Source organism: Argiope bruennichi, chromosome X1 (genome assembly GCF_947563725.1).
Source record: "Argiope bruennichi chromosome X1, qqArgBrue1.1, whole genome shotgun sequence".
In the NCBI taxonomy this organism is placed as follows: Eukaryota; Metazoa; Arthropoda; class Arachnida; order Araneae; family Araneidae; genus Argiope; species Argiope bruennichi.
The window spans coordinates 16,094,421-16,108,207 of record NC_079162.1 but is presented as its reverse complement, the minus strand read 5'-3'; the positions used below and the strand labels follow the sequence as shown (position 1 = coordinate 16,108,207).

Here is a 13,787-nt window from a genome sequence, read left to right as displayed (position 1 = left end):
GTGTTTGATACCAATAAACTTTTAAAAAGAATAATATTTTTCCTAAGCTATTGACAAGATTCTCGCGTCGTAATTAACTACCGAGGCACAGCAATTAGGAAGAACAAAAGAAAAATAATTCTATATCCAAAGCTCTTCGAATTTTTATTGGAAATATCTGCGATTTCAATTTTATATATTATCATGTGGCTGGCTTTAGCGCCATAAAAATCCAAAGTTCAGCTCTTTTCTACATGAATATTAATAGGTCGATATAGTGACATCATAACAACTGTGACTAAGTATGTCAAAAAAAAAAAAAAAAAAAAAAAAACGCTATCCCTTCAAATGATTTTTTAGAAGGTAAAATTAGATTTATACGGTACACATAACATAACATCATCCTGCGCCTCCAGTGGCTATAACACTATCTAACCATTTCGATAAGCACAAGAGAGAAGGAAAGGGGGGGGGGGTCTGAAAAAAATAAAAATTGATAATTAACATTGGGGTATAACAGTTACGATGGAAGAATTTAAATTCATCAACCGTGGACATATTCTTTACACATATGGACGGCATAGTGTGGGCAGTGACATAGTGTCAATTAATGAGGTGCTGAGGCTCTAAGCGGTCAATAACAAAAATATACATCTTTTTGGTATTTTTAAAAAAAATCGACCTCCCCCCCTGTCAAACTCACCTGCTTTCTTCCTTCTCTTCATGAATTACCCCCATCTCGCCTTCTAAAGGTGCAATACTATCTCTTGGAGAATGAAAATTCAAACACTATAGACAGTAACTTCAATTACAAATTCAAAGGAATACTTTGCAGTATTATGAAAAACTTAACTGAATTTATTCCATTTATCAAGGAAGGTAATTGGGCTAATGCGTGAGAAATTCAGCTCGGATTCAATGATGGTATATTCAGTAACATAGATTAATGGTTTCTAATAATTTTCTTCAGATATGAGGAAAGTGCAGTTGAGACAAATGCATTGAAGACGGATTAGCGATATTTATAGAAAGACTGTTGGTGGGAGATCCCAAATTTTCTATTCTTTGGGGAGGGAGGAGAAAAAGGCATAAAAGAAGGAGAGAGGGAACCTCCCCAAATGTTTCTTTTCTGCTTACTCACACAGGTAATTGAAATCAGGAAAATTATAATATCTGTCCCACCGTAGCTTCAAATCTTTTATGACTGAACACAATATTCTATTTCTTAATGATTTGTGATGTAATTCTGACCTTTTCTCTAATAGAAGCATTTAAAACCAGACCTAATGTCTTTATATTGTGCCTTTTATAGGTTGCCAAAATTGCAAAATGATGAGTCATTTTGTAATTTGAAAGAGAATTTTTAAATCTCATACTCATTGTTTTTATTATTTATTATATAATCATTCTATTTTTTTTTTTTTTAAATTCTGTATAAGAATAATAGAAAATGTTTCCATCGTCAGAAAATTCGAGCTCGAGATTTTGATGAATCTTCCAATTATAAACCTTTAAAAATATGAAAACACTGTTTTATCTATATGTGAAACGATAATTGCAAAGACGAATGACACCGGAATTTTAGATTAGAAACTTTCTGAATTTTTCAAATTTTGGGCGAAATCCATTGATGAGAAGTCTGTTTATTCTTCCTAAAATGTCGAAAGCAGAGCATCCAGCTGATTTTGTGAAGCACAAGGAGCATCTCGAGTTTTTTAATTAGTTTTTCGGGATACGACAGAACACCCATCTTTAGTTTAGTAGTAGCATATCTGATGACATCATTATCCAGGGTGAAAAAACCCTCAATTAAACGAGAATAAGATTTCTGAAAAAAGTAACTGAAATTTTTTTCCAATGAAGATGGGAACGCAATTTTGAGATAAGAGACTTCATAACACATTATTTTTAGATTTGTATTTAATTTTGCTTTTTTTGGAATGGAGTTGAATGCGAACACATTTCAAAGAAAACTCCAAGGCACATGCAACTCACGTGATTTTCAAAGATCCTAGACACCTTTCAGCTGGCAAAGAGAAACGATGGGGAAAGAAAAAGAACGTGGTAGGATCGACTTGTGCTCAGGAAATAGGGAGAACAACAGAGTTGAAGAGCTCCGTGTCTTTCGAACTGCTCTTAGCAACAAGCACCAAAAGTTGGCTGACGGACAGCGCAGTTATTTTTAAACTCATCAGAAAAGATGCATAAGGAGAATTTTCGTTTTTTTTTTTTTTTAAATTTAATATTCTACAATAAAAAGAAGAGTTATTTTGTGAGAACTGTTTATTACGTTTGGATGATATTAATCAGAAACGTGACTACAGTCCTCGTAAATGTTGAGAATATGGGGCCCCTTAGAAATTTAACTTATAGCTAATTATAAAAGTATATGAGTATATGTTTTTAGATGTTTCTGTTACTTTTCTGTTAGTTGATATGCAAGGATCTTATTATTTCGAAGAAAAATGTTATGGTTTAAATTTGTGTTATTCGGCACAGCATTGATTTTATGAATATATTTTTTCTTAAGGATAGGATATTAGCGATGTTTATGCTCATATCCAGGGAGGGGGCTTAGGTCCCTGATATTTTGCCATCATAAATTAGCAACTGATATTAATAAACTTTGCTTAGCTGTACCTATGTGTATTATTGCCAAAGGCGTCAATGGATTTCACTATCATTTTTCATAGAATTCTTTACATTATTTACTGTTAATATATTATTTTGCATATATACCTGTATACAACTCTGCTGTGATTTGGTGTCGTGAGTTTGCTAAGATCCGTTTTTTGTCTAAATCTTCTGCGCGTTAATTCCTTTCGAATTGAAGCGGCCTTTCACTGATATAGAAGTTACCGGCTCGTTTCAAAATCTCTCTTGATAGTCTTAGATCAGCGTCAAAGCAGCCAGCAGAGTGTTAAAATATCAAATTAAAAGCTTGTCTGTGAAGCTAGTGAGGACTCTGTATTATATAGTATATGAACAAATAAAATGATGTATAGTGCGAGAAAACGAATTTGCACTCCCGCATTATTTTGCCGAAATAACAAATAAAAGGCAAATGGGATGATATTGTTATTCATTTAAATAAAAAATACTCGTCATATCTGTCTAAAGTAATAATATTTATTTTAAAAAGAAATTAAATAACATTTTCTCGTGCCAAAAGAAGCACTTGCATTTATTGTGCCTTATGGATTTTGTTTTCAGCACATTTTTTACAAACTTATTCCGATTAACATGACTCTAATGGTTATGTAGGAAGAAGTTGAAAAGTCAATTTCATCTTTTGTTTTCTTCTAAAAAAAAAGTAAGTCTAAGACGGAAAAACATACCACAAATCATTGAACAGAGCCATAACTGAAATTGTATAAACCGAATATTAGTCGTATTTGGTAATCATAAATGTTCTCTAAATTTTTTATTTTCATTGCTTTTTATTGATAGATACTTTTTGTTACGAATATCCGTTATTTATATTTTACTACTTTTGAATATGTATATTAAGTGCCGGAATCCTGGCATAGGGTCAACGCATCTTTCCCGTGATCTGGGCGTCCTGGGTTCGAGTCCCTGTTCGGGCATGGTTGTTCTTCACCTGTTCTATCTATGAGATGTGTGAATGTGCCCCCTGTAAAAAGGGGTTGTGCAAACGAATGTGATGCGTGAGTAGCTAAGACGTACTCTTGGCCCTAGTTGGCGCTACTAAAAATAAGAGACGCTCCCTTGGTTTAAAATCGCTGACTTAGTCAGCAAGCGTGTCCATGGCAAGTGCCATTAGAAACAACAGCAACAAATGTATTTTAAGTGAGATATCAAATATATTTGTTTTGTAAATTTTTTTCTCCTTTACATTCGTAGTTCAATTAGTGTTTATTTATGTTGAGAGTAAAATTATAATGTACGGTTTACTTTCATCGAAATTATGACTGCTGAAATACATGTTAATTAACGGGTATTCAAAGATGTTTCAGTGTTAGGAACATATTAATCTCTAGATTTCAATCTCATTGAGAATTTTGGATCTGCAAAGTGGGAAAGAAAGGATGATTTCATGGAGGAATAGCTAAAATTTAGTGACTATGTCTTAATTGAATAAAGGGATGCATTCCAAACATTAGTACTATTTGATAATGTTAAATATTTCCTACCTTTTTATTTTTCTTGGTAATGTTCATTTGCAAGGTCTGTTATTCATGCGTTTTTTATGTAAATATCAAATTGGATAGAAATGCAGTTTTTATTTATTTATATGTTGCTGATAAAATAATATAGTTTGAATTTTTTTTTTTTTTTTTTTTTTTTTCCTTCTGTATGCCGCTCTCAATTTTTATGAAATTAATATGTTGGGTAAATGCACATTGTAAATTATACACTGTTGAAACGTGATATAAAAATTTTCTTTTATATTTTGTATATAGAATTTTTAAAACAATACAAGCTATTGAAATATTTACTAATTAAACGCAGTTATGTTCGAAATTAAATTAAAATTATATATATAAACATTACATATATTTATGCATCATATAAAAGAAAATCGTTTAAAAACATGTTCGCAATGCAATACATTACTTTCAAAAGATAAAGATTAGTGTTCTGTTAGAACTCATGTTATTGAAGTTTCTTTTATTTAGTTTCCGGGAAAGGTAAAAGTAAATCGTCCGTTATATTTTTCGAAATCTTATTGCACTATCATAAATTTTGCTATGAAGATTACTTAATCCCTTAATAGATATTAAATCATTTTTTTATTTTAAAAAACAGACGTTCTGCGGTAAAAAAAAAAAAAAAAAAAAAAAAAAAAAAAAAAAAAAAAAACGCTTTTTAAAGATATCTGAAATTGTTAAATTCAATGAACATTTTTTTTTTTTTTTTTTTTTTTGAAGAATAGCATTTTCTTCTTGGGATACAATGACACGCTTTTGTTGGGAAAAAATATTGCATTTTTTAAAAACACAGTTACAAAAAAAGCAAGATGAACGAGCGGAACACGGAAACGAATTCGGTCCATATTATGGAAGGAATTCAAGTTTATTATCGCATCATGAGAAATACCAGCGTTTCTCGACTGTATTTATATGCGAAGTTAATAGATTTTCTATCTGAAAACTGAATGAAAATTATAGAAAATTTATTATTTTATCTATCTTGCTTGATAGAAAATGTCAGACCATGAAGAAACAAATTCATGTCAACCATATTTCCATGGAAATACACTCACACATACGATGCTAAATAAGATGATTCGCATAGAGGATATAAGATTTCTCGAAGCGTTTGAATCTGGGGGATTGAAGACTGAAGCTATGAACAGTTAGTTCACTAATACAACAGAGAAACTTCATTGCATTTTAAATATTGTACCATGTGAACTGTAACATTAAATATTATTGAAAAGCAATTCATTTGATTTTTTTTGGTTGATTATAATGCAATAAAAGAGAATGTGAAGCAGCTTTTGAAAGGTAGATGCTAAAAATTGTAGAAATTTTAAATGGAAAATTACAAATATCTATTATAATTATTAATGTATGCAGAATGTTAATCACAATAGTTTACGTTATACCGTTTTTTCAGATTTAAAATTAGTTTGACATTTACTGATTAATACTGTGAAAGGAAATGAACTTAAATTTGTATTAAAAGAAATTGAGAAAATTTTTAAAATAAGATTTCTGTTGAATATTATGTTTAAATTTTTGAAAATAACACTTTCACGTGACTACAAAAAATGATAGCCAAAATCTTATTTATAGAGGGACTTATACATTCTGATAATTAAATGAGTAGAATTAATTGACGAATAAAAAGCGCAAATTTTATTCAAAATATAATTGGATTGTCTTTATTTTTGTTATGAAGAATTCTGTGCTTGATATGGTTTTCAGTTGTGTCTTCTGTTGCAAAAGTAATCCTTGTCCAAAGTGAGCCAGTAAAATTGTGTGTGATTGATGTTTAGTTTCTAAAAAGATACATAACGGATTTGGGAGTTTTGTTCTTTTTATGTAGTGCATTATGCGGTGAGTTAAAAAAAAATCAGTATACTTTAGCGATGGATATTTTCCAAAATAAATATTGAAATCTTTAAAATTCTATTCACATAATCAATGTTAGTTAAAATTATTCCATTATTTCAGGAATTTTATGTGTATTTTAATAAAAAAAATTCGCAATAGATCTATAGAAAACATATCTGTCATAATTTTCATTTATAAAATTTGCAAAATATGCTTGATATAGGAAGAAATAAAGTTTTTCGTTGTAAATGGTCGTATTTATGGTTTTAAATCTTAAGTTTTTGTAAACTAAGTTTATAAAGTAACAAAGAGAAATAAGTACAATGATCAGAGAATTCTAAACAGTTACCCTTGAATAAGGTTTCTATTCTTTGACAGTTTTGTCGAGTAATTTAAGAAGGAAAATATCTTGTTGTACTATTAATGCTTGATTTTAAAATGGTATTTAAGTCGCGAAAGAAAAGAAAGGTTGCCATATATGAAACACCTAAACAATTTTTAATGTAGAGTGACTTAAGAGTTATTCACCAATTCACATTAGTACATTAGGCATGAACCCAAATATGACATTCTATGCACAATATATTATTGCCTTGTATTCTTCTCTATGCGCTGTATCATCTGCAACGCAGTTAATATTTGTTCTGTGTGAAGCAACACTTGGTGTCTTGGAAGTCCCTTTAAGTTTTTTTTTAATCTTTTGTTTGATCCACTTCTAATTTATGAGGATTACTAGTTATTATCGCTGCGTTCTGAAGTTCCTTTGATTCGAGATAATAGTCACTTTGAAGAACTGTTTGTGAAACAATCTGAACAATTTTTTAACAGCAAAGTTCAAAATATATTTATAAAATTATTATAGTTCATTATAGTTATATATTATTGTAAATTATAAGTTTTTTTATTAAAATATTTGATTATTTTTAAATATAAGTACTTGTTTACTAACTACAACCACGTAGCAGTTTCTCTAAAAGAAGGGGGGGGGGGCGCATCATATTTACGTCGTTGCAATATAGATTTCTTATTTTTTGGCCTATACATTCAAAAGAATTGATATTACGATAAAAGTTCAATCTCCAAATATCTCTCCCCTATTTGCAAGAAATTCAAGAAATCAACTGAGAAAACTATTCATGGTAATTCAAACTATTTATAAAACTATGCTATTTCTTAGATTGCGTTTACGCATACTTAGAACTAACTGGATATACGCATTAAGGCACTGATAATGCTTCTAAGGAATTGCGAATGAAGCGTTACTTCCTGACCCTATACCTGAAAACTAAGTATCACTTGTAGACGTATGTAGCCTCTTTTACGTATATTCAATCATCTTACCTTGCAGTCGATAGTTATTTTTTTTTCTTTATTTAAATTTTCTACATTAAATAATATATACATTGAGGCTTTTTATTATGAAGTTTTAAACGTACCATTTTCTCGCACATTCATTCTCAGCCTCTGGGGATTTTCCGTAGTCGTTCATTCTCACTGTCCATCTGCCCCAAATTCTTACACTGAGGGTTGAAAGAAAGCAAATTGCTCTGCTCTGCGGGATATCACAACATTCACCTTGAAAAGAAATTCATTAGCATTTATTTTTAAATTTCGTCATTTCCGTCCCGTCTGGTTTTGGCTTGCCTTCTTATTATTTTGCTAAAAAACTGATTTTAACGCAACTTGCTAACCTAACTTCGATGTAATAAAGCATTTATTAACGATTTTCAAATATTGACTTGGAGATTAAATATTTGTTAAAAAAGAAATTTTTGATTTCAATATTTCTTATTAATTTTTATTTGGTTAGATAATTTTTCTATACGTCCCCTCCTTGCCATTATTTTATTAGTTTTTTTAAAAAATTCTTTTCATGAAACTTTGTATTGAATAATTTTTAAGAACAAATTGACACACTGCATCGCAAGAAAGATTTTGTACACAAAACAATAGTGGAAAAACCATAAGTTGCGTAATGAAGATAAAATCAGAGAAGAAAGTATAATTGTATATTCTGTAGTGTGATTTTGCCAACCAGTTCTTTATAATTTATCTTAATAAAATTAAAAAGGCAATATATGTTAAAAAAATAAGCGGCATTTTATTTTTAAGGTTCCTCTGACTGTCTGGTGCATTTTAAAAGAGGAAACTTAATGCTGTCCTTAGTATATTATGTAGCTTAGGGCTCCACCAAATCTAAAGCAATCTACGAGTATCGTCAAATATTATTTTGAAACATTTGCATTAATTTTGTTTTTATTCATTTACTATAAACGAATTAGATTTTAATTAATTATAATTTTTAAATAATTTTAACTGTAAATTTGATAGTCTTGTAGGAGATAGGTAACAGTTTAATAAATTAATAAAATACTGTAATAATATTTTATCAAACTTTGGATGCATTAAAATCTTTTCTGCGAATCGAGGAATCTACAGTATTTAATTTATACTTAAAAGGAACTTTAAGAGTTTGTTGGACATCAGTCATTTTGAGATTGTACTAATTACCGTATAATCATGGGAATACTATTGCCTAAAAATATTATTCTCAATCTTTTTTATCCATTAAAGAATGCAATAGGAAATACACTATTTTAATGTTTTCTGAACTTAATCATTCGTTGATTGATCTTGATTAAATTTTGATTCCATACAAGTAGCACCGTTTAATAGTAATTTCGAAAAAAAAAATGATTGTAGTAATCTATATTACTTATCATAAAGAATTATAAATTAGAGACTGAAGAGTAGAAAGTAATACAGAAAATGTTTTAAAAATTCACTTTTATTAATGTGTTAAAAACGAGAAATTTTTATAAAAAATATATGCCAGGAGGGTGGGTCAAAAAAAAAAAATGTTGAGCATGATGTTCTTAAAAAACGAGAAGGAAATTCCTAAACATTCATTAAAAATTAAATGCAAGACTTCATTGTACGGTATGAGTTTTTCACCGAAATATTGCGAAGCATTAAGTATGTAGATATCCTTGTAACATAGTGTTACCATATTGGTGAGTTATCGCCGAAAGTTCAAGTTTCGCGAACGTAACGTACAATTAAATATAGGTAATTAAATGAAATATATTGTAAATGTGATTAAAATTCTAATTTAGTTAAAGCATTTTTATCAGCGCTTCATACTCCTGTGTTTTTCTTTTGAATCTCAAATTTTTGGTTTAAAAAAATTCTGCTGTTCATTAAACTGATAAAACATGTTATAAAGTTTTTAAAATTTATTTTATTTCAATTTTCGTACGATTTCTTAATTTCTTTTGCATTGTTATTGCTATTCGAATTAGATTATATTACACGTCTCTTACTTTAATTGGGAAATGCGAGGAGTATGTATAATATTTCGCAATTTCTTTTCCGAGACACTTTAAATTCAGATCAAATCAGACATTTGTTCCACTTCATACGATTCGCTTATGGGTATATCTCTGCTAATTATTTCCTGGTATCAACTTATGCCACCAGAAAAGAGTTGCAAGTCTCTTGAAGTGTTTAGAAAGTTTTTCCTTGTACATAAAAAGAGGAAATAAAGAATAAAAGCTTAGAAGAATTTCAGAATAAAAACTTAACATAGAGAAGATGAAAGGAGGAAGTGGACACATTTTTGGAAAATTCTTTTTTTATGAAGAAAAATTTACAAACTTTTTTTTCTTAAAACTATCTAAGTTAAAGCAGAAATTGTATAAGCTTATAAGAAATGGTAATTTTAATCACTTACATAATCTATTTTGAGTTTTGATGAATTTAAAGAATTTTCTCTCTTTTAGTATCTGTGTTTCAATTTCCTAATCTTGCCTCAAGCTCTTGTGATTTTTGCTTCGACATTTAGGTATTTGATAAAAAAAAAATTAATATCTTATAAAAGCGTGCGTTTTATTAAAACTCTTATTTTCTATTTATTATTAATATATTTAATAATTCATTATCATAATTACAATACAACACTTTAACCGGGAAAGTATAAATCGTGGAAAACCTTTTACATTGAATACCACATAAGCTTAATCTGAGGAAACCGACAAAATGCTGATTAATATTGAATTATGAAATCTTATGATCAGTTTTTCTCAAATTCGCTATCAGATGGCGCCACGTATTGAGTTGAAACTTCTGCTGTTTTCACTAATTAATTCTTAAAAAATTTAAATGCGTAACATCTTATGACATTTCAATAAAACAGTCTTCCTGACTTAAAATGGAGGAGAAAAATTAACATTTGTCGAAGTCTTAATCTGATCACCTAACCATTGACAGTAATAATTGCTCAATCGAACACACGGTATTTGATGAAATATAAGGTGATGATGGTAAGAAATTTCTTTAAAAGAGAAATGGTTATGTTTTATGCTTTGTAAAAATTGCGAAGAAGAATTCTTCAAACGGTAATTCGAATTAGTGATTTTTCTCATTACCATGAACTATTTACTCTGTAGATAGTTCGAAGCGTCTTATACGAAATATTTGGTCACTTTATTTTCCTTTATATTTGAATATGTGACTACTTTCTAGGAAATCCAAAATTTACCTTAGCAAAATGATGAAAATATTTCATTATTATTTTTTTTAAAGTAAATTTGCTAATTTAGTTCAATTATATCATAAAAGAAAATTCTTTATATTTCGACATAAAGATGGATTGTTGTAAACACTACTGATGATGTATCAATTCATAACAATGCAGTAAATCTTGAAGAGGACCCATTTTAAATCTTAGAGCTTTAACATAACACATTCGAACAAATATTTATAAACAGTTTTGGAGTTGAACATCTTGAAAAAAATAAATATAGCAAAGGCAGTGGGTCAGAAGGAAAAATAAATCACGTTCTGGAGATTTTCCAAACTTACTTCTTTCGTCAAAAGAAGAAAAATATGGATTATGCCTTTTAGTGATTATCACGGAGGGAATAATTGAAGAGAATGGAGTATCCTTCCATAATGAAGAAAATGAAGTGAAATCGTTGTACACATTTACAAGTTTGTATGTGAAAGGGCACTAGATATCAGAGATATACAGAGCGGCAGTCGGGTGGACCTCGGATTTTGTCAAAATTTTGAAACAGATCCATAGTTATGATTACTAAACGATGTGATAAATTTCATCTTTCTATCTCATTGCGCTTTTAAACGCTCTTACTCGCATGTTTCATGGTTGTAAGGATGGAATTTTTTTTACCGTTTAGTCCCCGGTAACAATAGAACGTTTTTTTTTTTTTTTTTTTCAATTTTAGAGTTCTTTATTATCAGTTGATATGTTAATTTAGCACAACCTTTATGAAATTAATTTTCAACTATCTAGAAATCAATTAGAGGAATACCAATTTTCAGATCACATAATATTTGCAGTTATGGATCATGTAATATATTACAGACTACGTTGTAGAAAATAAGAAAGATAAAAATAAATTTTATTGACTGCTTTATTATTTAAAAAAATATTTCCTATATTTTAGTAATCGAAAATCAAGCAATATTATATAGAAAAATACAATTTAATCATTTAAAGTTAAAATGTGATAGAAATGTAATGAATATTCCAATTTACATGATTTTTTTGGAATTGCATGCATTTTTTGCTTTTATTTTCATGAAAAAAAAATTAAAGTATAAATTTAAAAATATTAAAAAAAAAGATAAATTATATTCTATAAAAAGATATATTCTTAGAATAGGAATATTATTAATTTGAATATAATTTTAAATATGTACAAATTAGAATATTTATTCTTAAACTTCTAGAATATCAATAGAGATGAACTGTAATGATTATTTGGAATCTGAATGTCAATGTGAAGAAAGCCAATTGATTTAATATAGCAGTCTACCTACGGCAATGCAACGTGAAAGTGGCCGCATTCCATTCTCGGATAAAGCTGAGATGTTTGGCATCTTTTTTTAGCCATGATGAATATCACGAGAAATAAAGATTAAAAATTAGAAAATAATAAATGTTAAAGCTTTTTAAAAAATGCTTTTAACAGTGTATTAAAAAAGAATCATCTTTATACAAAGCAAAAATCATAAAAGCATGAGACTCGGAAAATAATTGGTGAAGGATATAAAGCCATAAGGAATATATATCATAAGGAACAAAATTTCAGATATTCATACTTTAAATATTAAATGCACTATAAGTATGATTGGGATGCTAATTTACTAAAAGCTTTTCTTTCTTCCTCCGATGCTTTTTCGATTTTTGTTTTAGCTTCTAATTTTTAGTCCACAATGATTTTCCATTTTAATACATCGATAAGAGATTTTTAAAAGAAGTTTCTTATATTTAATGTGCTTAATTTATAATGTGAATGCATAATAGCTTTTTATTGTGTTATATTTATGAGTCATTAGACGCATTAATGTACTGATAAACCATCCATAACAGATTTCGTTCAAAAAATTATGTTTATCTAAAATATTCGTGTATATACCATGTTAATGGCTGTATTTCATATACGAAAAAAAGTAAAGAGCGACAAGAACTACAACTTTTCAAAATATTCAAATACCCCTGCGGGAAATTCAAAGGATTGTTAATAAACAACAAGGATAATGTATAATAAAGTAATTGCTCTATCATAACAATTATGATTACTCTATGATCATTATTATGATTGTTCTAATCATAATAATGTAAGCATAATTATTTTCTTTTTCGATGACGCAGTTTACTATTTTATTAGAGCTTATAATTTTACCCTTGGCAATAATCCTTGCACAAAATAATGCAATGCAGATTATTAAATATTTTCGGACATCACTCATCAAGGTTTACACTTACGGATGAGCTATCTTCGATCGATCAGATTTATTAGGAAGAATAGAAAAATTTCTGAGCTTTGCAAACATGACACATTTCTGTGGATATCATTGCTTTCGGAATCTAATTTTATTATTCTTGAGATGGCTTACAATCTTTGTTTATTTAATAATTCTACAATGTTTTTAATATTTCAAGCATTTTGTAGAAATTTGTTCCAAACTTCTCTCATGTCTGACTAGAAGAAGTTGCATAGGATGAAATGTCAAACCTTCACATGCTTTCAGAACATGCTGATATCTATCCGGGAACGCTTTATATATCCGAATTTATTTTAATAACTGTAATGATGTATATTTCAATTGCATATGACTTATGCATCTTCTTTGTAACTTTGGCAGTAATCTATCATCACTACAATGACAGGGATATGATTTTGCTGTCATTTGCAGTTGATGATTGCGTTAATGCAATTATCAGTTGCGAATACCTTTCAACCCCAATACGTTAAACACGACAACTGTTTGTGTGTGTGTGTGTGTGTGTGTGTGTGTGTGTGTGTGTGTGTGTGTGTGTGTGTGTGTGTGTGTGTGTGTGTGTGTGTGTGTGTGTGTGTGTGTGTGTGTGTGTGTGTGGTAAAGGAAGGAAAATATTTCGGCTTAAATATACATATATATATTCATTTCATCTTTCGATTGATTTATCCACTCGCAAGATTTGTCAGTTTTCAAAGTGACTTAATTTTGTGCTTTCATCTAAATCACTAGTGCCGTGTATTTGAACTTTTTAAAATTTAAATCAAATATCGTTTAAAATTTGAAATTATTTTAACAATATTCCTAATTAATTACTTTTTACGAATGTCATATGTTGCTTTATTAAATATATTTCTTTATAATTAAATATAATATTGATTTAATTAAAAATGTCTTTATTTTTTTAATTTTGTCTAAAACTTAATGTGTTTGTTTATACGTAAAACCACAACTTTTTCCATAAACGCAATTTTTTTC

At 28.9% G+C, this 13,787-nt stretch overlaps 1 protein-coding gene across 3 annotated transcripts in view; it reads left to right on the top strand.

Moving 5' to 3' along the window:
• Window positions 1–13,787, top strand: part of LOC129958152 (TBC1 domain family member 4-like) — a 172,881-nt gene that overhangs the window by 22,218 nt on the left and 136,876 nt on the right. The window contains exon 1 of one of the 3 annotated variants that reach the window (XM_056070383.1): window positions 10,304–10,324. The exons of the other annotated variants lie outside the window; for them this stretch is intronic. Within the exon in view, the coding sequence (XP_055926358.1) occupies window positions 10,304–10,324 (21 nt within the window). Of the gene's footprint in view, window positions 1–10,303; window positions 10,325–13,787 lie in introns of those variants that run through there. 3 annotated transcript variants of the gene reach the window in all.